General features: G+C 41.4%; 2 protein-coding genes across 6 annotated transcripts in view; one reads left to right on the forward strand and one right to left on the reverse strand.

Annotated features, from left to right (window-relative positions):
• Positions 1–16,848, reverse strand: part of SLC49A4 (solute carrier family 49 member 4) — a 79,792-nt gene extending 62,944 nt beyond the window's left edge. The window contains exons 1-2 of one of the 3 annotated variants that reach the window (XM_023623652.2): positions 16,363–16,827; positions 7,487–7,580 (exon numbers count right to left, since the gene is read on the reverse strand). In XM_023623652.2, the coding sequence (XP_023479420.1) occupies positions 7,487–7,580; positions 16,363–16,705 (437 nt within the window). In that variant the 5' untranslated portion in view covers positions 16,706–16,827. Of the gene's footprint in view, positions 1–7,486; positions 7,581–16,362 lie in introns of all 3 variants that reach the window. The other 2 variants (XM_023623651.2, XM_023623653.2) reach the window with 2 other exon arrangements.
• HSPBAP1 (HSPB1 associated protein 1) overlaps positions 16,812–27,868 on the forward strand; it is a 50,638-nt gene continuing 39,581 nt past the window's right edge. Inside the window, exons 1-2 of one of the 3 annotated variants that reach the window (XM_070243703.1) lie at positions 16,891–16,962; positions 17,706–18,295. In XM_070243703.1, the coding sequence (XP_070099804.1) occupies positions 18,232–18,295 (64 nt within the window). In that variant the 5' untranslated portion in view covers positions 16,891–16,962; positions 17,706–18,231. Of the gene's footprint in view, positions 18,296–27,868 lie in introns of all 3 variants that reach the window. The other 2 variants (XM_023623650.2, XM_023623649.2) reach the window with 2 other exon arrangements.

Consider the following 27,868-nt stretch of genomic DNA (forward strand, 5'->3'; position numbering starts at 1 on the left):
CAGATCTATCACTTTTTCTCTTTATGATTTTCCTTTATTTTTCATGCTTAGAAAAAAATATCTTTCTCATGTAGAGATTAGATAAATATTTCCATATATTGTTTTCCAGCTAAATATTTAACTGTTTAGTTCATCTGAATTTGTTTTGATGCATGGTATGAAATGAGGATCTAAAATGATCCCTTCCCCAAATAGGTAACTGATTTGCCAGGGGTAGACAACCAACTGTCCCCCAGTGTCCATTCTGTTTTCCTTTTAGTTATAGAGCACCCCAAGTTTTTGCTGGGGTGCCACATTCTACATCTCAAAGCCCCCCTTGCAGGGAGGTGGGGCCTTGTTACTATGGGTAGGCCAATGAGATTAGAGTGGGAGGACTTTAAGGTCACCTCTATGAGGACAAAGAGCTCTCCCTCTTCCTGTGGGATGAAATGTAATTACAGTGCTGATGGACCAGCTTTGGACTTTACTGCCAAGGTCATCTCCCTAGGGGAGAACATGAGGGGGAACTTAGGTCCTTTGTAGAACAGAGCTGCCCACCTGCCCTGGCCCACCCGCCAACTCTGGACTATCAAGTAAGAAAGAAATACTATCTTGTTGGGGGCATTACATTTTGGGGTATCCTCATTCCCTAACTGAGGAATCAACTCGAGAATGCGGGCACTGTGTTCACATAGACACAATATGTTTGGTACTGACTTAGTGGTTAGGCTGTAGCCTGAAAAGGCAGGTGACTTGTGAGGCGCACAAAACCACTGCTTGGGATAACTTAGAACCGGCTGGAAAAAATCAGACCATTGAGTTCCTGCCCCTTGCTGCTTTCAGGATGGCACTACAAGAGAGATATAAAGTCAGGCAAGTGTTAGATTGTTTGCAAGCACAGAGGGAAGGGACAAGAGCTATGCTAAGAGAGTTTCTCTCTGCTTGAGGACTGCAATCTAAATTTAATGAGAATCCAGGAATCTGAAGCCTCAGGTTGCTTCTGTATCCTAAATGGCAAGAAATAAAACGTCTTTTAGAGCCTGTCTAGCAGCAGAGATCATATAAAAGGTGTTATTTTCCTACACACAGGCCTACTTTTTTCAGATGGCATCCAGGGAGCCACCACTAAATTGAGGGGAAAAGGGATGGGCTGAGCACAAAAGCCAGTAAATGAAAGGAGATGCAGCAAGCGTTAGAACCACAGCCACGGGTAAAAATCTTTGGGTGTGGCTACATTTACACGAACCCACTGGATGTAAATAGACCAGAAGGCTACTAAGCGTGTGAGAGAAGCGTACTGCCAGACACTACAAAACAGGTCTTTCCACAAAAGTTCAAGACTGCTGATGTGGGCCAGCCCCGGTGGCCTAGTGGTAAGTTTGGTGTGCTCTGCCTTGGAGACTCAGGTTCGGGTCCTGAGTGCAGACCTACACCACCCATCTGTCAGTGGCCATGCTGTAGCAGTGGCTCACATACAAAAAGAGGAAGATTGGCTGCGGACGTTAGCTCAGGGCTAATCTTCCTCAGCAAATAAACAACTAAATAAACTAACAAAAGACTGGTGATCCTGCAGGTCCCCAAGTCAGGCAGAAAGTGAAATGTGAAAGCTGGGTAGCCCCCAAGAAGGGCATATTCCCCAACATTCACTTCAGGTGTGGCCACTGAGGATAATGGACAAAAAAGTCTCCAGAGGACAAAGCCAAAAGCCACCAAGAACAATCAAAGAAACGTCTTCCAGAGAGCCACAAAGACCTGACAGGACCCAGAGATGCTGGAGTTTTATGAGTTGGATGCAATAACTGGACAGGACTGTGGGTTTTCTCCTTTGAGGAAGGATGAATACGTTCTCTGCATGGGAAGAGGCAGGACATGGATATATGGGGGCATTTGATAGCAGAGACTCCTAAGTGTCTCCTTACATCTATTCTCCCTTTCTTTGTTACAGCATCTTTGAGTTTTGACTGGGTACATGGCTGCTGAGCCACATTTCCAGATTCTCTTTCAGATAGATGTGGCCATGTGACTAAGTCTGTAACAATGGGATGAGAGTAGAGATGATACACACAACCTCCTAGTTATCACTTAAAGATGTGGTCACTTGCCCTGGATGTCCTACTTCCTTTTCCTGTGGGCCAGAATGACAGTATGATAATGAGCCAGCCTGGACCACTTGGACAAGGAAGATATCACCCTAGCGGATTTTGGAGCAACAAAAGAGAAGGAGCCTGGGTCCCTGGAGGGCCTTGTGGAACAGAGCTGCCTACCTGCCTTGAGCAGCCCCAATCTTTTAGACTGTTTCTTTGGAGAAAAATAAACTTCTATCTTACTGAGACTGTGTATTTTCGGTCTCTTACACAGTTCCCTTATGCTGCCTCATTTTAAACATGCAGCTCATCAACCCATCTGGAATATATTTCAATGCATGGTCTCTGGTAAGTACCCCCAATTTTTTTCTATTCGGTAATCAATTTGCCCAAACACAGATCAGATAAACTTATTTAATAAAATATGATTTAGTTAATAATCTTACTGATTTGTGTGTTTATCACCATATGTTACATTATTATCAACATCTACTTCTGGCCTATTTTGTTCCTATAATCATTTTGTTGCAGACAAATAATGTTTTAATTATTTGTCCCTTTCGATATTAAGAGAAAAGAAACCAGGGAAAATCTTTATTCAGAAGAAAAGAATAAACAGGCATTTGCAACAGACTTTTAGTATATCTTTCATAACTTTTAACCCAGTCTACTCTGAGTAACCTATCAACATGCGTGACTATGATTATCCACAGCAGGGAGAGAGAGGGTTGTTGTGATCAGGGAGGGGCACTGAGGGGACTTCTGGAATTCCAACCTGGGTGATGGGTATATGGCTGTCTATTTTATGATTATTTCATAAAGTGTACATGATACAATAACGTATATAATATGTAATAATATAATAAAGTAAATGTACATGTACATTTAACAACAGTGAATTTAAAAATTCATATATGATATTGTGGGCCCTTGGAAGAAATGTCTCAGAAATAATCATATCCCAAAAACAAAGGGGAAAAAAAAAGTATTTTCCAAAACTCTAAAGATCATTTTACACACCTTTCTATTCCCTTTCTCTCCATGTTAAATGCTTATTATGAGGAGTTAATCTTCTCCTACTAATCTTTCTTATTGAATCCCATATGGCTGATCACCATGCAGAAATACCTTCATGAATCCTGACCACTGGAGTGTTAAAAGTCAAATTGGGGCAAATAAAATTATTAAATAGAGGGTAAATCTTAATTTGCTTTAAAATAAGACATTAAAAATATTATGTGATTATACTGTAGGATGGGCAAGCACAATGCAATTTGCTTAATTACTATGTAAAGTGAGGAGGTTATGTACCTAGTGCAGTAGTTTTCGAACTTAAAATGAGCATAAAATTAACTAATCCAACTGGAATCTACTTAAATGGTAAGGCAGACATTTAAGGTTCTTCATTTTTTTTTTTTCAGAGAACTAAACAGTTGTCATAAAGCCATTTGCTAAATAATTCATCTTTCTGGTATGGTCATTTTAAATGTAATTTCGCCAGCTGCAAAGTATTCCACAATGGGATATATTTCTAGAAAATCTATATTTATTAGAACTATACTATTTAACTATTTAGCATGTTAGTAAATGTTACCCATTGTTAATATTAATGAAAATTACACACAAATGAAAGATAATATGGCACGTGTTATGGAAATCACTGGGTACACCTATGATTAAAAGCAGATATAGCTTACTATAAGTTCACCTTCCAGAAGTGTTTAAATTGTTTCCTGGGCAGATAATATCATATTTCACACTTAGAGTAATGCCATTCATTGCTACAGAGCAATGCCATCTATCATTTTTTTTGTATGATTTGCTTCCTGATCATAGAAGAAGAAATGCTTCATGGTTCAATATTCTAAGTTCTATGATGTTAAAAAGAGAAAAGTGACAAAATAATTTTTCCCGAATTTTCATTGGTAACATGCAGACCAAAGAAATACTGACACTATGCAGAGGCAGAACACCATCAGGAAGGTGGTAAGGATAGTTCTGACTGAGGAAAGGGCTCTTGTGAAAGCTGCTCTTCTCGTGTCTTGAGACTTACGGAAGCCAAGATACAGGAAGCCAAGGGTGCAGGGCACTATTCCAGAGGGCTGGGTCAGAAGGTCAAAAAGCTCCAAGTGCACCAGGGCACAAAAACACAGACTGCTAAATACTCGTCTCAATGCCGGCCAAAAGCAATATTAAAGGTCTTTATCCCTTCCCGCTGAGTGTCAGATCAAGACTGAAGCTTAAAAGTGGTGAGTGATTGAAACCACTAGTCAAAAATATGTATTCCAATCATAGCATTTTCAGTTTAACAGCTGCGTATGCATTGTTAGTAATACTGCTTAAAAGAAATATTGTACGGACATAAAAGGAAATTTCATTTCAAGGGAACAATATTCCTACATTCTCTATAGATAAACACACGAGGACTGAAAATTCAATTTATATCGTCTTTTTATGAAAGACCCAATCTCTCTGAACTCTTTATTTTATTTCTCTTTTTTCTCTTTCCTATCTTTATTTTTTTTCACGAGCTCTCTTTCTTTTTCATACCACCTTCTCCACTGACACAGAGAGCCAACTCTATTATTCCTAGAATTTTGTATCTGGAAATGATACGAAGGGTATAAGACTAGAGAGAAGCAATAACATGGATGGCCAAAACCAGAAGAAAAGCCAGAAAAAAATTAATAGGATTTTTAAAGAATATGTTGTTGAATTTAAGCTTACATTGAAATTTATACTTACAAACTTTGGATGCTTAAAAAAAACCTGGATGTTTGAAAAACTAAGAACATCTCAAACACAATAACGAAACTCATCCATTAAAACCTTGCTCAGAAGGACAAGAAATGGAGACTCGCTTTCCACAAGAACCCAAATGATTTTGCTATCTTCCTTTTTAAAATATGAAACACTTGTACTCTACGTTTTCTGGAAAGATAACACATTTTGAAAATTTGAAAATTAACAGCATTTATTTTGAAACTGAAAAATTCTGTTCTGAATGAAAGTTAGCATCTTTTCCTTCAAGTCCACTCCTTCCTCCTCCTGCATCCCCTCTCTCTGTGAATGGAATCAACGAGGTCAGTCTCTGGAGTGAAAGCTCAACCATATCGCCTCCCATTGCTCTCTCTCACAAGGGCTATCCTTTCCATTCTCACAACTTCCCAGGGCCAAGAGTCATTCTGGACTTCACTCTCTCTCTTATTCCTCGTATCCAATCCGTCAGCAAACCCTTCAAAATATAAGCAGAATTTGACCACTTCTCACCACCACCACTGCCCTCACTATGGTCCAAGCCACCACCATTTCTCACCTGGTCTACTGCACTGGTTTCCTAACTGGGTGCCTTACTCCTGCCCTTGACCTCCAGCTTCAATCTACTCTCAGTAAAGCAGCCTGTGACCATGATTCTCCTCAGCTCAAAACCTCCAATGGTTTCCCAGCTGAGACAAAGCTGACAGCCTTAAAGGCCCTTGCCTTGCACTCCACCCCCCCCTCCCCCGACACCCGCTTCAGTCTCCTTTCCCACTTCTCCTCCCATGAAGTCTCTCACTGCGCTCCAACCAGACGAGCCTCCTTGCCAGGCCCTACTCTTCCCTTGCCATCCTTTACACTTTCTGTTCTCTCCTCCTGGAATGCTTGTCCCCTAGATAATGCAGCGACTATTCATTCCTTCAGGTTTTATTCCAAAAAGTTACCTTCCCAGGAAGGTTTTTTCCAGCCCTTCTTTCTGAAACTTCATGCTTCCCCTGACATTTCAAATCCTTCTTTCCTATTTTATTTCTTCTCCATGGCACATACTATATATTTTATTTATTTACCCAGTTGATTGCCAGTCTCCCCAGTGGAATACAAACTCCATCAGGCAGGGATTTGCCTATTGTGTTCTCTGCTGTATTCCCCACCCTCAGATGAGAGCTTGGTGCATAGTAGGAGCTCAGGGAATTTTGCTGAATGACTGAACTAATAAAGAAATAAACAAATCAACAAAAGAATGACTCCAGCTTGGGCTCTCACCGCGTCTTTCCTGGTCTCCTGATGGCAGTCTCTGTCCTCTGTAATCAATCCCACAGACCTCAAATCAGCAGTTTACCCAACATAGGTCTGATCCTCCTGCTGCTCAGATTAAGAACCTGGGTGGCTATGTGAGGAAAGTACAATTCCACAGAATGGCATCAAGATCCTTCATAATCTGGATACCCTTTCCTAAATTCATCTTTTTATATCCCATTCTTTTTTAAAAATTTTTTTAAAAATTTAAAAATTTTTTTTAAAGATTGGCACCTGAGCTATATCTGTTGCCAATATCTTTTTTTTCCCCTTCTTCTTCTCCCCAAAGCCCCCCCACCCTCGGTACACAGTTGTATTTTGTAGTTGTGAGTGCCTCTGGTGTAGCTGTGAGTGCTATGTGTGATACCGCCTCAGCATGGCCTGATGAGCGGTGCCATGTCCGCGCCCAGGATCCGAACCAGCAAAACCCCGGGCCGCCGAAGCAGAGTGTGCGAACTTAACCACTTAGCCACTCAGCCACGGGCCAGCCCCTATATCCCATTCTTACACTTCATTCTGTAGACCAGCGTCTCCCAAACTTGAGTGATTTATGGGTCCTTTTTAAAAGAAAAAATTTCTCAAAGGCTTTCAAGGTCACATGCAAGGAACTCCAGTTTGAGAAACACTAATTTAAGAGATTGACATTCTGGTCAACAGAAATGTCTTTTAATTACAGATTGTTACTGGTAAAATAATTTTTGATATTACAACCACAAGGGAAACAAAATGTAAACATCTTCAGATACCTTGCACCCCCTGAGAATAAATGCATGGACCCCAGCTGCAGAAATGCTGCTGTACACGAATGAAACGACCTAGCCATCCCCGAAGGGGCCTATGCTTACTTGCCTCCATGCCTTCATCCCTGCTGGTCCTCCACCCTGGAATATCCTTCCCCTAACTAAACTTACCAAAACCCTACTCATCTCGCAATGCCTAGTTTACTTATCACCTCCTTCACGAACTCTTCATTTTGATACCCTCAGCCGAAACTTCTCTCAGTCTCTCAGGGCAATTTTATCTCTCTCTATGGCATTGCCTACATGATTCTTCCTCATGCTATACTATTATTTTCCCACAGTTATTATACTATTATCTTCCCCTGGTTATTATAGCTCCTGGACAGCATGAAGATTAACTTGTTTTCTTTTTATTTACACAACAATTAGCACAGTATCGTCCATATGACAACAAATAAATGGCCACTGAATTAATCATCATGTAGGAAAAAAACACTACTATAAATATGACCCTCTTCTGATCCTATTAAAAATGGAATTGTTTACTAAAAGCTTATAACCAAACAAATATAATATTCTCATAACAAAAGACAAAATGTGGGAAAATATTAAGTTATTTATAGGATTTACCTTCTTTTAAGCATTAAGTCTGCTATAGGTATGCATCTTAGACCAGTTCCCAAAACCATAAGGAAGGATGTCAGAAGCACAGTTATCCGAAGACCTAAAAGGAAACAAAAACATCTGGATTATTTTCTATTTTCTCTTTAAGTAAGTCCACTGTTAAGAACAAAGATTTTTTTACTCAATCAGACTTATGTTACATTCTAGCTTTTCTCTATAACTCCCAACATGGAAAAGAACCCTCTACATGCCTAAAATGAAATGATTCTAACTTTAATAGAAAACTCCATTAGCTCTGTTTTTTCAAAATGAATGGCTAGAATGTTTTGTTCACCTATGACACAAAAAAATACAGAAAAATAATTTTATTGTATGTTTTTAAAGATTGGCCCCGAGCTAATATCTGTTGTCATCTTCCTTTTTTTCCTTCTACCCAAAGCCCCCCAGTACATAGTTGTATATCCTAGTTGTAGGTGCTTCTAGTTCTGCTATGTGGGACACTGCCTCAGCATGGCCTGATGAGTGGTGCTAGGTCCATGCCCAGGAACTGAAGGAGTGAAACCTGGGGCCACCAAAGCAGAGCGCGTGAACATAACCACTTGGCCACAGGGCTAGCCCCCTAGAAAATAATTTTAAAGGACTGGGTATTTTAGTTTTATATCTCCAATATAAAATTTCGAATTTTTAAATGTAAGCTGCAAAAACTCTGAAACTCTTCAAAAACTGGCCCCAAAAAGTTTTTTAAGGTGATAGATTATTGCTTTAAATTTTCTCAAAAAATGACAATTGGCCAGTTACATATTTTATCTTATAATCAGGAGGACGAGCTAACGCTTGTTATAGGGTCATAGGAAGTGGTCCTTTAGAACCTTTTGATTATTAATACAATGATGGTCAATTATTTTGAAAACGTGTGCCAATGGTTGGTCACATGGATAACAGGGTAAAAGAGAATATAAAAACAAAGTAACCAAAACCAGGCACAATATTCTAGCTATGGCAGAATAATATAATGGATCTGTATCTTCCTACTATTGCAATGCTGCACTTATGTTACCACTAAACTAATACTGCCTTACTGTTTGCGGCAGCCACATCACACAGGTGGCTCATACTGAGTAAGTGGCAAGGTGGCAACATTTCTTCCATTTGCTCCCAAACTCAACACCTCCTTGAGACCACTTCACAGTGAATAGATTTAAACTGTTTAATGCAAAATTTTCTTTTTTTTCAGAACTTTCTTTTTTTGGCAGAGGGGAGATGGTTAAATCCTCGGTTTTCAAAGAGCTTCTCTGCTTGAAGGAAACTGAAAGTCAACAAAACTATAATTATGCAGACTAAACACATCAAGGAAAATAAACTTGAAATCTGGATCAGGCACACACATGCTACATTAAGCATAATTTTGTGATATGAACTGAGTTTACTTTATAATATTCTTATATAATCTGAATATGATTAACACAATTTGGCAGAAGGAATACCAGAGAAAATCATGCTTCTCGGCAACAAGTAATGCATATATACTGCTCATTTACTGCTTCTACTAACAGAATACAGATTTTAAAACCACATTATAGCCACAGGAAATAGAGTGTAATTAATAAAAAGCACATTCATGGTCATAAATATCCTAAACTTGCAAAATGTTGCTCTTATAAGGTTAGACTGGGTGCTGTATGAGATACTGAAGAAAATTTTACAGATTTGGGACTATAAGGCTTCCATTCCATATGATGTTTATTTTTTTCCTAAATATTTGGTTTGTAATTAAGATAAGTAGCCACCAAGTAGGCAGTGGGGCACTGTTTACGGCTATATGGTCCAAACGACCAGGTTCCCTATTGTTACTGCTGAAGCTAGCACACTTTTGTGCTCAATTATGCTGTTTATCAAATAAACAACAATATAACAACTAATATAAATATTTAAGAGTAGAGCAGCTGTGAAAAGCTGATTATTAAAGCAACCTCCCAGAGACAGCTCACGGCTTTGTTGCTTATTTTCAATTATTGCCAACTATTATGTAATCTAATGCTCAATTTTGAATAGAATGTTTTCTTCATCTCATTGATCTTGACAAGGCAGGACTCTATAATTTCATGTAATCAAAAAGATATCAACTGACTTTGGGAAGGAGAGGTATGAAGACCCCAGAAAAATGAGTATATGAGACTTTATGTAAATAAATCCCAGATGATTACAGTACTAGGATGTGAGGGCAAAAACCATCTGATGAAAAAGGTAACAGAACAATTTTGGGAAACAAACATGATGGAAAATAACAATAAATTCTATGCAAATATAGCATCCAGACATTGCAGTAAGCTTCCTTCCAATGCATGAGATACTCTTTTTGCTGGGAACCTATCTGGTATAGGAACAGAGCCTCTAAACAGGTGCCAAAACAATCAGGATGCAAAGTTGGCTGGAGAAAACCAACCACACACACAGCCATAGCAGAAGTACAGGAAATCAGTTATGCCCACAAAGTTGATCTGGTAAGACTGCCCTTTCCAGCCAGGCTCCATACTTCCATCAGCTGCAGAGGTGACAGCTTTGCTTGCTCCTGGCCAAGACCTCCTGTTCCTGCCCCAACAGTCACAGCCCTGCCACCTCCATCTGCTTTGGAGGCTATCAGGCCTAATCACATCATGCCCATTTTTCCTGTTTACAGCAGTCACAAGAGACCCAAATTCACAGGTCACCCTTATCCCAATGAGGTTTCATATATCCCCTAATCTGACCTCATCTCCACCATCTCCCCAACTCCTGAAACCCTTCTCCTGTGCCTTATGGAGTGCTCAGAATCAGTGGATCACCGGAATCAGATTCTCGAGCTCGTCTCTAGACGTTCTCTTCACCTTCTTACTCCCACTGAGAACTCTCCCCTGATGACACTGCTTCCCAGCCACTTCCACATTCCTGTTACTCTCTCCTCCCTAAAACTCCCCAATCTCTTTTCGTTCGATGCTTTTAAGATTTTCTATGGTTTTAAGCGATATGATTATGATGTGCCTTGGTGTAGTTCTCTTCATGCTTCTTCTGCTGGGATTCTTGAATTTCTTAGATTTGTGGGTTTACAGATATCACCAAATTTGGAAATTTTTCTGCCATTACTTCTTCAATACCCTCCCCCCCATCTCCATGCCCTCTACTTCTACCTCTCTCTTCACCTTCTGGGACACTAACTACATGTATATTAGCCCACTTAAAACTGTCCTACACCTCACTGATGCTCACTGGGTTTTTGTTTTAGTCTTTTTTTCTCTTCTTTGTTCCATTTTGGACAGTATTTCTTGCTATGTCTTCAAGTTCACTAATCCTTTCTTCTGAAATGTCTAATCCGATGTTGAATCCTGTCCAGTATATGTACATTTTTTGTCTCCGACATAGATTACATTACATCCATAGAAGTTTAATGCTGGTCTTTTTATGTTTTCTGTGTCTCTCCTTAACATGCTCACACTTCCTTCTATCTTCTTGAACACATGTAGTATATTTACAGTAGCTGTTTTGATGTTCCTGTCTACTAATTTTAACATCTCTGCCATTTCTGGGTCTGATTCTATAGATTGCTTTTTCTCCTCTTTATGGGTTATATTTCCCTGCTTCTTTGCACGCTTGGTAATTACTGAATTGGATGTCAGGCATTCTGAATTTTACTTGTCGGGTAATGGATTTTTTTTCTTTGACCCTCCTTTAAATATTTTTGGATGATGTTCTGGGATACAGCTAAGTTACTTTTGATCTTTTCAAGGCATACTTTTAAGCTTTATTATGTGGAACCAGAGCAGTCTTTAGTCTAGGGCTCTTTTGTCTTTACTATTGAGGCAATGCCCTTCTGAATATTCAACCCAACCTCCAATGTATTCTGAGCTCTTCTATTCTGGCTGTGGGGAATGTGAACTATTCCCAGCCTTCTGTAAACTTTGGGAATTGTTCTGCCGGCTCCGTTTTGGTGGTCCCTTCTCCAGACTTGGCTGGTTTCCTCACAAGTATCTGCTGATCAGTGCTTGGCTGAAGACTCAAGAGAACTCCCTGTAGATCTAGAACTTTCTTTCTCTGAAGCTTTTTTCTCTCTGGTACTCTACCCTAAGAATTCTAGCTAAGTTGGCCTCTTGCAATTCTCAACTGTCTCCTCAACTTAGGAAAACTGTTTGGGCTCCCCATCTCTGCACTGCTGCCGAGAAATTCTCTCCAGGCAGTAAGCTGAAGCAATCTCCAGGATCACTGTCCTGCTCTGCCTGTTGTCCAATGTGTGAAAACACTGTTTCATATACTTTTATTTTGTTTTGCTTTTAGTTGTTTAAGATGGGAGGATAAATCCAGCTCCTGTTACCCCATCATGGCCAGAACAGCCTTTGATCTAAATTTATCTGACTATAATACTCACCATTCCTTGCTGCAATTGTCTATAGACCACCACATACCTGCCTCCAAGTCATTCACCCTCACTTGCTTGCAAATGTCTTGGCTCATTATTACTCATTAGCATGCTACTTCTTTCATAAATCTGGTGATTTCAATATCCACTAGATGATCCTTTCAACATCCCGACCTCTTGGCCCTGTGACTTCTTATTCCATGATCACGTCCTCTACCCTACCTCAGGAGTCTGTTATCTTGGTTATACTCTGACCTTATCTTTACTAGAATGGCATCCATGACATAATCTCAATTTCAAGCATCCCATTCTTCAACTATGACCTCCTCTCTTTCCCATTCATTTCCTCTACTACTCTAAATTCTTGATCCAATTGGGAATGACAATTTTGGAGCCTTCTACTTTCTCTCATCCACCTCAAGTATTTCCTTTCTCCTTTACACAGTTTAGATTCCACAGTCCATTGCTGTATCACTCTCCACATAATCCTCTACTCTTGGCCTACACTTTCTTAGTCCTACGCACCTAGCAAACTGCAACTTTGGTTAAATCTTGCTCTGCCAACTCTGCCCGTGCCTGCACTTGCCCAACAGCACAGGGTGAAGGAAAACACACAACCATGGCAACTGGTCTCACTTGAAATTAATACCCAATCACCTAAAGCAGGCCCTTAGTACTGCCCAACAATCCTACTATATAATTTCCTAGTCCATGTGTTCTCCACTTTCCCAGGAAATAGTTTCATAACTTATCCTCTCTCTTCAATCCTCCAAAAACTGCTCTCCTATCTTCACTCATCACTAACTTCTCTTCTTATTTTCTAAGAACTATAAGCAAAGATAATTTCTACAAGCTCCTACCACCCACCATCTGCATCTGCATCTATTCATCCTATCTTCTCTTCAGTTAGAGGGGAGAAACAAAGGGAAGAAATCACTCCACCACTATGCTGACGTCCCTCCCCTCTTCTCTTCAGTTGCTAGTGAAGAATTAGCTATCTTCTATCCGAGGCCAACCTGTTTACTTGTGCTCGGAGGACCGCATTCCATCTTGCTTACTCAAGGCCATGGCTACAGCAGCTCTTCCCTCTCCCTCCAGCATCGTCAATTTCCCCCTTTCTATTGGACCCATTAGGATACTGCATTAGAGAGATATATTTAATAACTCTTATGTTTAAAGATACCTTGGCAGTAGCCACATTCCCTCCAGCTACTGTCCCATTTCTCTCCTGCCCTTTACAGTGTAACTGCTTGACATAAATGTCTACTCATTGTCTCCAATTCCACACCTTGCATTTTATTTTGAATTCATTCCTACCACTTGAGTGAGACTATTTTAAAGGACACCAAAAATCTCCATGTTGCTAACTCCCAGGCTCTATTCCAGTCCTCAATAGCAGGTTCTTCCTTATCTTCCCAACCTCTAAACGTCCGAAGGCCTCAGGGCTCAGTCCTCCACAGAAGCAACACCCTTCTCCAAAAGCGATCTCACTTGGCCCTGAGACTCTAAATACCATTACAGGTTGACAAACCCCAAATTTATTGCTCAAGCCTCTCCTGTGAACGCCATATTTGTAATCCAGCCGACAGTTTAACATGTCTACTTGCTGCTTCCACAATCTTCTACCTCTGAGTAAAGTGCAGCTTGATTCTCCCAACTACTAATGCCAAAGAGTTGAGAGATATCTTAGACTCCTCCTTTCTTCACGCCCCACCTCTGACCCATCAACAATCACTGGTGAGTCTACTTTCAACACGTATCTGGAGTCTAACCGCTTCTCAGATCCTCCATTCCCAATACCCTGGTTGGAAGTCACCATTAGCCCCATCTGGATTATTCTGCCTGCCTCCTAACTGGTCTCCCTGCTCTGGCCCTTGTTCTCAAGACAACAGCAGAATCATCATTTTACTCTTCTGCTCAAAGCCGTCCAGTGGAGTCAGGCCCCCTCACTCCTTAATGGCCAACGTGTTAACAGTGGCCCACGAGGCCCTGCATGATTCAGCCTCCCACAACGTCTGTGACCTCATCTCCTACCACTATTTCCCTCATGGCTCACCTCTGGCTGCAGAGGCCCCACTGCTCTTTCTTGCATATGCCAAACAAAAGTTCAGGACCTTTGTCTTTTTGACCCAAACAGTCTTGTCCAGAATTGACAAGTCAGGCTTCCTTTTTCCCTCAGGTCTCTGCTCAAACATACCTTATCAGTAAGGCCTTCCCTGATACTCTATATAAAGCAGAATACCACGCAATCACATTCCTTTTTTCCCTTGCTCTGCTTTATTTTTCTCCAAAGCGTTTATCACCATCTGACTTACTAAATATTTAATTTTATTGTCTGTTGCCTGGATCTCCTCTGAGAGACCAGAATGTAGGCTCTGGGAAGGCTATCTCCCCAGTGCTTGGCACACATTTACATGCTAGCTCCTCCTTGAAACTTTCTTCACTTGGCTTCTCAGAGCACACTTGCTCTTGGCTCCCCTATTATGTCACTAGCTAGTCATTTTTTGTCTCCTTGCTGGAAAAGGAAAAGGGGTGAGAGAGTATGAAATCTATTTTAGCAAGATAATTGGTCTTCTATGCTAAGCTGGCTGGGACTCACAGCAGCAAGAAAGCCAGACTACTCTCTGCCCTCTAGGGAGCAAGATATGCTAGCATCCTGGACGCTGGGAATTTACTTTCTATGCACACAGATAGGACACCTGCAGCAGCAGCCAACAGATGAGTGTATTAGCTTTCTCCTACTGAAAAGGAAAAGCACTTTCTTAAAAGAGAATTTTTAAATTTATTTTTTATTGCTTCAACCCACAGAAAATAGAAAATTGAATTCACCATATAGTTACAGGAACTATGAAAGAACTCCTGAAGTAACTTATCTTGCAAAGCAAATAAGTAACCCCTAATTTATCTGGCCATAGATAAAAGATACGATTACAATAAAAAGGGTAAAAAATTAATCTTTTTATGCCATAAAAACAAGGTTAGTTAAATTTAGGGAGTAATATTGAAAAATGCTCCTGATAAAAAGATGATAAATAAACTATAAAATAGCATTTTCCCCTAAATTTAGCCAACCTTGTAAGAATGACATAGGAATTGACACAGATTGAAGATTAAGGAGAAATCAGAATTAAATGCCATTTGGACCCTAGACTGAATCCTGGAAGAGGAAAAAAAGATACTGGTGGAAAAACTGGTGAAATCCAAATAAAGTCTCTGACTTAGTTTAAAAGCAAACAAAAAAAAATCTAAACAAAGAAAACCTCCACTCAGTACAAGAAACTCTTCCTCAGCATCTAGCACACATCCTCTGCATAAGTACTTACTCTACCTGGAAGCTTGACACTGGTCAAGACACACCTTCCAGAGCTGGACACCTTTCATTGTTAGAAATACTTCCTCGTCCCGCTTTGAGTTAGAGCCCTTTGTAACTTCACTCCATTTAGTTCTTCCTTCTAGAACTACACACACTAAGTCCAATTCTTCTTTCGCTTGATCTTCACATATTTTATATTCCGCCTTAAGTTTCTTTTTGCAGCTTGACACACCCAGTTCCCTTCATCTTACACATTATGATTTTTACATCCTTTATCGTTCTTGTTACACAACTTTTAAAGTACGCAAGCTTGTCAATGGCCTTAACGCTCAGAACTGAACACTAGAGTAGAGCATAGCCAACTATTTCTCTTCTTGTTGTGGACACTATTGTGCCTAAAACAGTCCTTCCTGTTCTTAGCAGCTACATCATATTGATCACGAATTCTTTACTCAAACTTGTGTGGTCTAATTCAATGCCTTATCATTCAGTCCTAGGACCTTTTTTCTTCTCCTCACAGAATCACACTGGCAAGTGGTAAAGTCAGACATCTGGCCAGAGTATTCCTCTGCGAAGTCTTCATTCATCTGCCAAGCTTTATCTGAGAGTCATAAATCTCAACCGATACAGCCACCAAGTCACACATACACACTTGAAAGCTGCTGTTAACCATTTTCCAGAAACCAAAGCGTCAGATCTGAGTTTCCCAACAGCTCTTCCTGGGCTGGAGTCATCTATTATGCAAGGCCAACTCATTACTTCCTTATATCTAGGCATCATCAGTCTATTTTCTGACCTTTCATCCTCAACATCCCCAAATCCCTTTGAAGTCAAAGCATCAGTCATTTTTGTCAGATGTAAAAAACATACATGGCACGTGCACAGGGATGCTCTCTGATGTCCACAACATGCAAAAACTTGAACACTTGGAGATCGCTTAATCCCTGCTGTTGCATAATGGGCTTTGACATAAACAAACAAGTATCTGCAAAGAAGCCTTCCCATATTCATCGCTTTAAGGACGGAGGGTTTCTATTCAGGAATGGGATGCCAGCAACACTCGGTCACCTCACACAATCCCAAAGACGAAGGCGAGGGAGGCGGCCCGCGGGCCTGGACACCGGGCAGACTCCGTTCCCCCAGGAGCGACAGCGCTGGCCGGCGCTCCCCGGACCCCCTCACCTCTCTTGTCCAGGAGCCACATGAACGCGAAGCAGGGCAGGAAGCCGATGGGCCCCCACAGCACGAGGAGCGCGATGTCCCAGCTGGAGAAGCCGTAGGCCTGGCGCGCCGAGTTCTGGATGGGGCCCCAGGTGTTCCAGACCAGGCCCTGCGCGAAACCCAGCAGCGAGAAGAGCAGCAGCACAAGCCAGCGGCGCCCGTACACCCGCCCGGGACCCGGGGCCGCCGCGGGCAGCGCCGCCGCCGCCGCCTCCCGGCTTCTCCAGGCAGCCGCCGGCGCAGGCCCGAGCGCGGGCCCCAGCAGCGGCTGCCGCTCCTCCTCGCTGCTCCAGCCCGAGCCCATGCCGACGCGCGACCCGCGGGGCCACTGCCCGGCGCGGTCCGGCCGGCCGCGGACCAGCCCCGCGCGTAAGCGGCCGGAAGAGGCGGGGGCCGAGGCTGCTTGGGTCGCCTTCGGCCTCCTGGCCGCGCCTGGTGCGCCTGCGCCGTGCGAGCCGGTCCCAGGTGGGGAGGCGGGGCTGGGACGGCCGGCTGTCAGGAAAGAGACCAGAGAGGGAGTGGACTCGGGTCCTGGAGAGAGGACGGAGAGGATCTGAAAAGGCAGGGAGGACCGCTGCTGAGCCCGGGGCACGGGAATCTCCCAGAGAGGGCTGTGTTAGAGGAGGTTGGGCAAGGAACACGGGGTTGCTGGAGGAAGTGCCCAAGTTTACATCATGTGCCTAATAAACAAGTCGGAGACCTCCGGTCGCTTAAGCTAGTTAATGCTTGCTTCTATATTGGGTTTATTCTTATTTTTCTTGGATTTATAACTTGAGAAATTATAGGGGGAGATAGGATAAAATTGAGGAGTAGTAGGGACTAGAAGATTGCTGCATGAAAATAATGTCTTGTTTTTTACGTACAGCAAGAAATGCCTAGTTTTATCAGCTTTCTTTTTGTGTCGTACATACCCAATGAGGAGATAATAAAGTAGCCAATTTAATTCATCTGTATATACATGGATAAAGATATAGATATCTTCCTATCCATTTTCTTGTCGCTTAATAGACGAGCAAACAAAGATATGTTGATTAAGGCTGGAAGATTTCTGCCCCCAAACGACCTCAATTCGTCTCCAGTTATTATGATTTTGATCAAAGAGTAAATGAGGAGAAGGGTGAGGGTTGTTGATCTCTTGCTCAAGCAGCCGATTGTTTATTTGGTATACAAATCCAGAAGCCTGACAGGTGTCGGTTAGTGTCCTTGAAAACCTAAGTCAAGCGATTTGGCTTGTCTAGGTCGGGAAATGAGTCACGGGGAACGCAATTAAAAGACATTTGCCTGAGGTTCGTATTCTCCGGCAGCCAAGAAAACCAGATGGAGTCATGTTGCTGCCAGAAGGGCAAGGGAGGTGGAAGAGAAACGTGAGCTCTCCTGGCATCCAAGGCTGGTTAAGAGCGGCTGCAGAGCAAGCGAACGCAGAGCCACATTCCACTGTCCCGAGCCCCACAAAAAAAGCAAACCGTCCCCTAAAACTCCAGTACGGTTGGGTGGCAAAGAGCGTCAAGGTGGAAAGGAAGGGCCTGACTGGAAAACGAGGAGAAGCAGAAATGAAGCCAAGAAAAGACTACAGTGAAAGGAAGGCTAAGCTCTGGGGAAGGTAACAGGCGCCACAGCCTACACCACGTGCTTCCGTTTCAACAACAGGGAAATCAAAACAAATCTGCGGGGCCCCGCCCAGCCCGTCACGTGACTCCACGTGAGCGGCGCTTCCCTGGGACCCCGGAGAAGTCCTTCCGGTGGTGCTGCCTCAGAACGCGGTTTTGGCACTCGTCGTGTCCCACTCCCACTCCACTTTTGGGTCCGGGCGGAGCCCTTGTTGTGCTAGCCATGGCTGCAGGCCCGGGGGCGACCTCCGATACGGGCCCTGCAGCTGGAGCTGGCGAGGAGGCAGGTAGGTGCCAGGCTGAGGTCTGACCGTGACTACATCCCTGTGCCGACTGGCTCTTTGGGCATCCCTCATGTGGCTTTGCGGACCTGCCTTAAGCTATAAGGAAAATGATTTGTTTTCTAGTGAACGTGTCTTTTCTCAAATTGTGGCATCCATATTTTTGATCGTCGTTCCGGGCCCCATATCCCCTCCTCCTGCCAGTTCTGTTTCACGCAGGAGGATGTTTTGAATGTTACAGTGGCTTAAAATTAAGTTTGTGAAATTGGAGCTCACCCTTGGGGTAATTAGAGATATCCGGGACTTTTGTAAACAGCGATTACGAGCTTTTGTTTGGTTGCGGTGGAATCCTGCTGTAGAGAACGGGTAAGGTTTGGAGACCCTTGAGCCTGGGATCCCCCTTGGCATTTATTGAATGATTGCTCCGTGCCTGGCACTGTTCTGTATACTGCCGCGGGATCCAGAGATTTTTGGATGTTTATAACATTGCCTTTTCCCAATTGAGTAAAGGGGCTTAGCAAGGAAAAAAGTATGACCAATGTGTCTCACGTGAATACTAACAGTACACAGTGGGTGAAGGCTGTCACCTAGAGGAGCGCGCCCAGTGGGGAAAACATAGATGCTTCTAGGAGGGACTAGTTGGAGGTCGGCCTTTATGATTGGCTGAGATAGTGACAAACTCAGGTGGTGGCTCTGGGGGGTCATGGGAAGACAGGGAGCAGAAAAGCACTGGATAGATGTGGTTGGAGATAAAATAGTCATGTTTGCCTAGAGCCGGAGATGACCATTCCAAGCAAAAGAAACTAATTATAACTTCCTACTGACAAAAGTCACTTGGTTCTGTACCCCAGGGTACATGAACTTCATCTGTATCTCCAATCCATTAATCCTTCCGTTTCTGTCTATCTGTACCCCCTTACCCAGTTTAGAGTGTGTGTCAGTTTATCATTATAATCTCTCCTTTGACAATGCGCTATTCTCTTGTCCCTCTCTGCCTTTTATTTTTCTGGCAGAACCCTTCCTCTGGCTGAACCCAACCTTTACCCTCTTTGCACCTGCACCTGTATGGTTGAACTTTGCTCGAAAAAGTCTGGACAAATTGGTGACACTAAATTGAAAATGGCCAACCTCTTGAATATTCTCTCAGCATGATCCTATTTCTCTGATAAGCCTACTTTCTTTCTCCAGTGACAGTTCCTCAGACTCTCTCTCTCCATCTCTCACTTTCAGCTGATGACTTTGCAAGTCAGGTCAATTCTGCATCTAATCTGTCCACTTTTTTCCTCCTTCACTGTCAGACCCTTGTCCACAATGTCCATATTTCTCATCTAAACCACTCCTGTATCTTCAGGCCGTGTGTTCTTGTTTCCTGTCTTATGTCCCCCCAATCCCTTCTCCATTCAGCAAGAAAAAGTGACACTCCCTTACTTGAAATTCTTCAGTGAATTCCATTGCACCCAGAATTTAGAAACTCCTGACCATGGCCTACAAAAGTCCTTGGTCTGAGCTCTGCTGTTGTCTCCAAGAGCATCTCTTGCCATTCATCCCCCTCCTCCTCCCACCTACTTTCTCATATCTGGCTTGTTAATCTTCAGGTTTCGTAGTATATCACCACCTGAGACCTTACTAAACCAACCCATTGAAAACAGTTGTGGTTTTCCGCTGCATCCTAACCCTAGATGTTGTGTAGTGCTGCATCCTGCTTCCTTCCTTTCACTTATCACGTTCTGTATTTACTTGTTTATTATTTGTTTCTTCCATTAGACCTTATGCACCTTGAGGGCAGGACCTATGTCTGATTTATTTCCCTCATGTGCCCAAGCAGCAAGTACCATGCCGGTGTATAGTGGGCACTTAATACATATTTGTTGAGTGAGTGAATAGGGGAACCCTGTACTAAGTCCAGAGGCAAGAGGAGAAAGAGCATGGCATGGTCCAGGAACTGACAGAAATTGAAATGAGAAGTGGGATCCTGCAAGGCACCTTGTACCAAGTTAAGGAATCTGGACTGTAAGACAGTGGGAAGCCTTTGAAGAGTTTCAGGTTGGGGAGTATCTTGGTCAGATTTGGTTTTAGGAAGATCACTCTGTGAAGGGTGGAGGGTACGTTGGAGGGAGAAAGACTGAAGAGCAAGGTACTTAATCCCCCTTAGCCTCAGTTTCCTCCTCTGTAAAACACAGATTTTTGTGAAAATTAAAGATAATTGTGGATTATCTAGTATAATGTCTAGCAGGAATTAGATATTCAAGAAAGGTAATTATTTTTATTAATAGAAAGTGCTGGCATTGGTGACTGACTGATGTTGAACCTGAGAGAAAAGAATTTCCCAGTGTGAGAAATTAGGAACCTTAAGAAAAGGAGGTGGTTGGGAACACTGTTGTTTTAGTGTGAATGCGTAGAGTTTAGGTATGGAAAGATGATGCAAAAGAGATGTCAAGCATGCAGCTGGGGAAGAGGAGGTTTTTTATATATATATACATATATATATATGTATATATATATACATATATATACACACATGTGATTCACATACCATAAATTCGCCCGTTTAAAGTATACGAATCAGTGGCTTTTAGTATGGTCACAAAGTTATGCAGCCATCATTTCTATAATTCCAGTTCATTTTCCTCACACTGGAAAGAAACCTGGTACCCACTAGTAATCACTCCCCATTAGCCCTTCCCCCCAGTCCCTGGCAATCACTATCTACATTCTGTTTCTGTGGACATGCCCATTCTGGACATTTCTTATAAACGGAATCATACAATATATGGCCTTTTTTGTCTGGCTTCTTTCACATAGCATAATATATCTATGTTGTAGCATGTGTCAATCCTTCATTCCTTTTTATGGCTGAATAATATTCCATGGTGTGGATATACCACATTTTGTTTATCTGTTCATCAGTTGATGAGCATTTGTGTTGTTTCTACTTTTTGGCTACAACGAATAATGCTACTATGAACATTCATATATAAGTTGTTGTATTAACGTATGTTTTCAGTTGGCATATATCTAAGAGTGGAATTGCTGGGTCATATGATAATTCCATATTTAACTTTTTGAAGAACTGGTGATTCTTAATCTTGATGTCCTAAGGAGGGAAAAAGTCTGATGAAACTATGGATTTGCTCCCCTGAAAAATGCAGCATGCACACACAAATATTTGCAAGTGACTTTAAATTTTTGTATTAAAGGGTTCTCTGAATTCCATCTGTGGAACATTCAACCCTATTTTAAACTTTCATCCTCCCCAGAAACACCACTTTGGAGTGACTGCTTATAAGCATTACAGAGTAAGTTAAGTGGGCAAAATCCTACTGGAAGAGAAGGCTTTGCTTTAAATTAGGTAAGGGTTATGTGAACAAAGGTACATAGACTAGATAAATGCATGTGAAAGGGTCAGGGTGATGAATAATATTGTGGGAGTCATAGAAAAGTTGATTTTTGAGCAAACTTATTACCGTTCCATTATCAAAAAATATTTGAATGTACACTGTAAACAGGAGACCCTCTCATACAGTGAAGTAGAAGATAGTCTTTGCCCTAAAATAGCTTATAAACTATAGCTTAGAGTTTTGGGGAGAAGACATAAAAAGAGTTGTCGTATAAGATAGATCCACAAGGCAGGAGGCAATTAGATGGGATGCAAATATTACACACATTAAGTGCTTTGTGGGCTGAGATGAGAAAGCATGAATACAAATTGAGTTGGTCTGTGCTTCCTAGAGTAATTTGAATGCATAGAGTTCAGTATAGTTCGCCTATGGAATTGATGGAAGAGGCCATTTGTGGTGATGGGAAGCCGGGTTGTGGAAGTGAGTGGAGAAAAGCCCAAGGCACAGAGGGCGGGGAGGGAGGTGAGGAGACAGACTGGTTCTGCTAGAGTGGAAGCAGTGGCCGAGAACGCTGGTGCAAAGGAGGAAGAGTGTATCCTTTGAGACCAAAGAAGAACAGGGTGAACCAGAAATGTTGAAGTGAAAAAGAGGGAAATCATGGGTTTCAGATTTCTCAGAAAAACAGAGCAAGGCACCACACAGAGTGAGGAAGTGGAGAGGGGTACTGGGGGTTTGAGAGAGGAAGCTTTGGCGTGGTTGCTGTACGCGCGAGAGGGATTAGGAGTCAATTAGTGATAAATAGTGATGGGGAGCAGGAAAGGGAGCTGGTGGAGGTGAGCGTGAAATTGTGGAACTGGTCCCGATCTTTTGAGTCTGTTTCTGATTCTATTCAACATCGCATTATACAAAAGTGGAGAAAACAGATGGTTAGTTTTTTTTTTTTTTTTAAAGATTTTATTTTTTCCTTTTTCTCCCCAAAGCCCCCCGGTACATAGTTGTGTATTCTTCGTTGTGGGTTCTTCTAGTTGTGGCATGTGGGACGCTGCCTCAGCGTGGTCTGATGAGCAGTGCCATGTCCGCGCCCAGGATTCGAACTAATGAAACACTGGGCCGCCTGCAGCGGAGCACGCGAACTTAACCATTCGGCCACGGGGCCAGCCCCACAGATGGTTAGTCTTAATAAAATTTAGTATTTTTATTCATCGCTAGAAATGTGGTGTAAATTCAGAAAACATTTATTTATTTAGCATCAGTTTATGCCAAGCACTGTGCTGAGTTCTGGGGACATAAAAGTAACAGGCTTGCCTTCAAGGATGTGATATTTTTTATTTGAGGTAATAGCTTGGAAATTATTAAAAACAAACGTGAGATGAATAGGCAAGGCACAGAGGATTTTTAGGGCAGTGAACATACTCTGTATGATATTATAATGATGGATATATGTCATTGTACTTCTGGCCAAACTCATAGAATGTGCATTATACTTTTGTCCTCATACTTTTGTCCAAACCCATGGAATGTACACCATCAAGACTGAATCCTAAGGTAAACTATGGACTTTGGGTGGTTGTGATGTATCAGTTTAGGTTTATCCTTGTAAGAAATGTACCATTCTGGTGAATGATGTGGGTAATGGGGGAAGCTATGCATGTGTAGGGGGAGGAGACGTATGGGAAATCTCTGTACCTTCCTCTCAATTTTGCTGTAAACCTGAAACTACTCTAAAAAATAGTCTTAAACAAACAAACATGAAACTACTTATTGTTAAGAATCAACTTAAATTCTGAATTCCAGGATCACACATTGGTTGAAGCATTTCAGTGAAAGTAAACATTGCAATTCTTTGAATCCGATTCAGTCTTTCAGACTGAGGTTATTATATTTTTTTCTATTGAGCTCTCATCATTTTAGTTGTAGCCAGGTTTATGCCTTGATGAAGACAAGAATGGATTCTTAGCAACTCTTCTTCCAGGGCTTCCCAAGGATGTAGGTCATTCCCGAGTTGTAGGGATTTGAATTTCATATAGAGCTGACACTCCTGGATGACTGGATTTACTCCTCTTGAGTTGGAGATGTCATACTCTTCATGTCATTCTTGTTTTCATTTTTTTAAAAAGGGCAGTGGGAGGCAGGGGGGTTTAAAGAAAAGCCAAAGTCTGGGTAATCTTTTTTGTTGTTAAAGATTGGCACCTGAGCTAACATCTGTTGCCAATCCTCTTCTTCTTTCTTCTTCTTTCGTCCTTCTTCTTTCTTCCTTCTTCTTCTTCCTTCTTCTTCTTTTTCTTCTCCCCAAAGCCCCCCAGAACACAGTTGTATATTCCAGTTGTGAGTGCCTCTGTTTGTGCTACGTGGAACACCACCTCAGCATGGCTTGATGAGTGGTGCCATGTCCACGCCCAGGATCCAAACCTGCGAAACTCTGGGCCTCTGGAGTACAGCATGCAAACTGAACCACTTGGCCACAGGGCTGGCCCCTCTGTAATCTGAAAAAGTAAAAAATTCGCCTGCTGGGGCATCTGTGTAGTTCGTAAATTCATAAATGTAGCTAAAATCCTTTATATTTGATAATGATGGATATCAGAAAAGCTATATTGTTGAATATTTTTAATTGTGGTTAAAAACATAAAACTTATCATCTTCACCATCTTTAAGAGTACAGTTCATAGTGTTAAGTATGTTCACGTTCTTGTGAAACAGGTCTCCAGAACTTTTTCACCTTGCATATCTGAAACTGTATCCTGCTAACAGCTGCCCGTTTCTCCTTCCCCTCAGCCCCTGGTAACTGCCATTCTACCTTCTGTTTCTATGAATTTGACTATTTTAGATACCTCATATAAATGGAATAATACAGTGTTTGTCTTTTTGTGACTGGCTTTTTTCACTTTGCATAATGTCCTCAGGGTTCATCCATGCTGTAGCCAGATGAATATTCCTTTTTAAGGCTGAATAATATTCCCCTGTATGTATAAACATTTTGTTTACCCTGCCATCTGTCGACGGACGTTTGGGTTGCTTCCACCTCTTGGCTATTATGAATAGTGCTGCTATGAGCATGAGTGTGCAAATGTCTCTCTTCAAGACTCAGCTGTTGAATATCTTTGATGAAATACCCATTTTATTTTGAATTATGGAAAATTTACTTAGTGGAAGCTGAGAAGTTAGATGTTACATTTTGTAGTTACATTTTGGTTGCAATTTTGAAGATACTTTGGAGCATTTTAAAGAGCATTAATCTTTAAGACATTGTGCTTTCTAGTATTAACTTCGCTTAAAATATAGATTTACCTTTCCTTGCTTTAGGTTTAGGACCAGTATTACTTTTGAACTTGTAAGTATTATTTGTGAGCCATTTTGTGGCTCATAAATGGATTAAAGTGAGAAGGAGAAGACAATTTTCTGGGTTGGCTGGACAGGAGGATGGTAACCGTTTGGCATGTAACTGTCTCTTGTCCCCGGCCTGAACCTGCTTGGGTGTCACCGCCACACCAGGCATTGGTATTGGCAACTTTGTGTCCTAACAGCCTCCACACTTCCGTTTGTGGTTTCTTCAATGGCACCACCTTCTAGACCTTGAAATTTCAAGGTTTATGACTAGTCATCATTTTACTTAAGCATTATGTTAACATTCAGGAGAATTTTCTTAGTCTGTATTGACATTTTAAAATAGTGACTATAAAATAAAAAATTATCTTTGGCTTAAGTTTACCATTTGGTCTTTAGTACAAATACAGTCATTTTGTTAAGTAGTACTTGCATAATTCCATCAGTGTTTTTTCTGACGTGGCCCAAATGGTCCTTGGTTTTTATCCTAATATCTACCATTCCAGAAGTTTTATTAAAATTTCTTGTATATATATGTAATAGTTGTCAGAGTGATGAAAACATCATAGGCTTACATGTATATATTTGTAAATAAATTAGCTCACCCTGCCCGGACCCAGTTTTTTATTCCTGCTATGTCACTATGGTGAGTCTCTGACACATTGTAACTTGTAACTTACTCTTGTGTCACCTTCTGAAAGTTTTTGAATAGAATTAAAAACTATTAAATTTAAATTTAATAGTTATTAACATTTCTTTTAAAATTATACTTGACATAAGAGTTGAGTTAATTTCAATTTCATGATCTTTGTCTTTGTTGTATTCTCTCAATATTAGGAGAGTATTCTGGAAACTTGGTAAATTTTCCTTATTCTTGCCTTGAATTCTAAATCTTGGATATAAAGCCAACCCAGATATTAATTGACTAAAGCCAGATTGCTAGAAAATTCAGAGAAATAAGATTTCAAATTATCTTGTACTTTGCTTTAATTAAAGAAAAAATTACTGAGAAAAAGGCAATTTGCTTTTTGATGATGTTTCACTATCTCTGAAGAATTAGTTGTGACCAAAGCTGTAATAAATCCTCTGAATAACGTGCCACATTTAGAGGGAGAAAAGACTATTGTGCAACACTTAGGTCACTCATCTGTTTTTTCAGCAGTTTCTAAGTCATCTGATTAGAAATTGCCGCTGGGTGCAAGTTTAGACCAGAATACCCTTGTGCTTTAAAGGCTGTCAGAGTTACTTCCGAATTTTTATAACTCTTTGCAGATATTCCTGCCATGAAATGACTGGGTACATCCTTAGGCTATTTAATTAATGCAATGTCGATTGCATTCTTCTTTAAAGGAAATTGTAACACTTAAATTTGTTAATTTAATTGCCCAGTTCATTGTTGATTAAGCTATCAGAAACCAAATTAGTTTTATCTCACAACCAGCTGATTGTTTTATCTCACTGATAGGCCTGAAATTCTGTAAATATGCTAATTTCTTGTAATGGTGAACATCCTCTTGCTCTGTTCTGCACACACTTTATAGCACTTTTCATTCATTTAGCAGATGTTCGAGCATTTAATATATTTCAATCACTGGGCCAGGTGCTTTCTCAGCAAATTTTACTTTTTAGAATCTCTTATTAAATAACCTCTGGGATGTCTGGGACTTTTAGATCAGATCATTAAATATGCTTTTTTTCCCCTTAATTTAACCTTATGTTAGAGGAAAAAATATTTATTGACTTCTGTGAAGCTATTCTGTCAAAACACTATTCGTGTGTTACTAATGCCCACGTACTTGTTTGTGGAAGGGTGCCTAGACATGTCTTACCCAAATATGACAGCTGTTTTGGGAAAATTCAAAGCCATGTGGTCTATTCACTCCAATTTAAGATAAGCAGAACAAAATCCCCACCCCAAAAGGACAGGTGCTTCTATTTTTCTCTGCCCTTTAGAGTTCTCGAAGCTGAATGTTCTAAGTCTGACTATTTTGCCTTAGAACTGAAAGGATGCCACTGTGGGTCAGACCAGCCGTGATTCATCCATCCTAAGCCACAGAGCGCTTTACAGGGAGAATACGGTTGTCCCTGAAAACGATAGCCCCAGAGGGCAATGTGTTACGCAAGTTATGAACTAATAACAGAGTCTTACTATAAGAGTTAATTTTTTTATGTGAAAGGATTCAGGAGGTAGAAATTTGCCAATGTTGGTCCAGTGACACAAAGATGGACATCTTTACAGTATTTTGGCTGAGGTTTGCAGTTTTCACAACTTTTCTCTCTCAAGATGGCTAGCCATTCTGTCTGTTTTCTAGGCAGAGTGTAGGAGAGGAGGTTACGGGCAAAAAGGCTGACTCAGCAACTTCAAACACATCTCTGGCCACTGTTATCTGCAAAGGAGTCTAGGAAATGTAGTTTTTCAGCCACTCCCATTGCCCAAAGTTCTGTTAGTGAAGAGGATGAGAATGGGTGTTGGGTAACTATTACAGGTATTAACACATACACCCCTACTCCCACCCCCCACACACATAGGCACAAACCAAAACATTCTTCTCTCCCCAAGAGCACACATGCATTTATTATCTATGCATTGATCTAAAGCTTTCCTAAACCTAATTATCTTTTCAGGTTATACTCTCCCCTGAGTTTTTAGTGCTAGTGTAAGTCCCACAGTTTTAATTCTCTGGAGGCAGGATTGTGCAGTGGAAAGAGCACTTGGCTTGGAATCAGGAAACCTGAGCTATAATTCCAGTTCATCACAGGTGTGTTGACCTTTGACGTCTGAGCTTCTACTTCTTCCTTTGGGAAATGGAAATAAGATACCTTCTCTGGCTGTGTTTTACTGGCTTCTTAGAGGATCAGATGAGCACTCTTATTTTAATATATATGAAAGTACGCGGCAAATAGTAAAGCAGTATACAAG

The sequence above is a fragment of the Equus caballus genome, chromosome 19 (genome assembly GCF_041296265.1).
Source record: "Equus caballus isolate H_3958 breed thoroughbred chromosome 19, TB-T2T, whole genome shotgun sequence".
Lineage (NCBI taxonomy): Eukaryota > Metazoa > Chordata > Mammalia > Perissodactyla > Equidae > Equus > Equus caballus.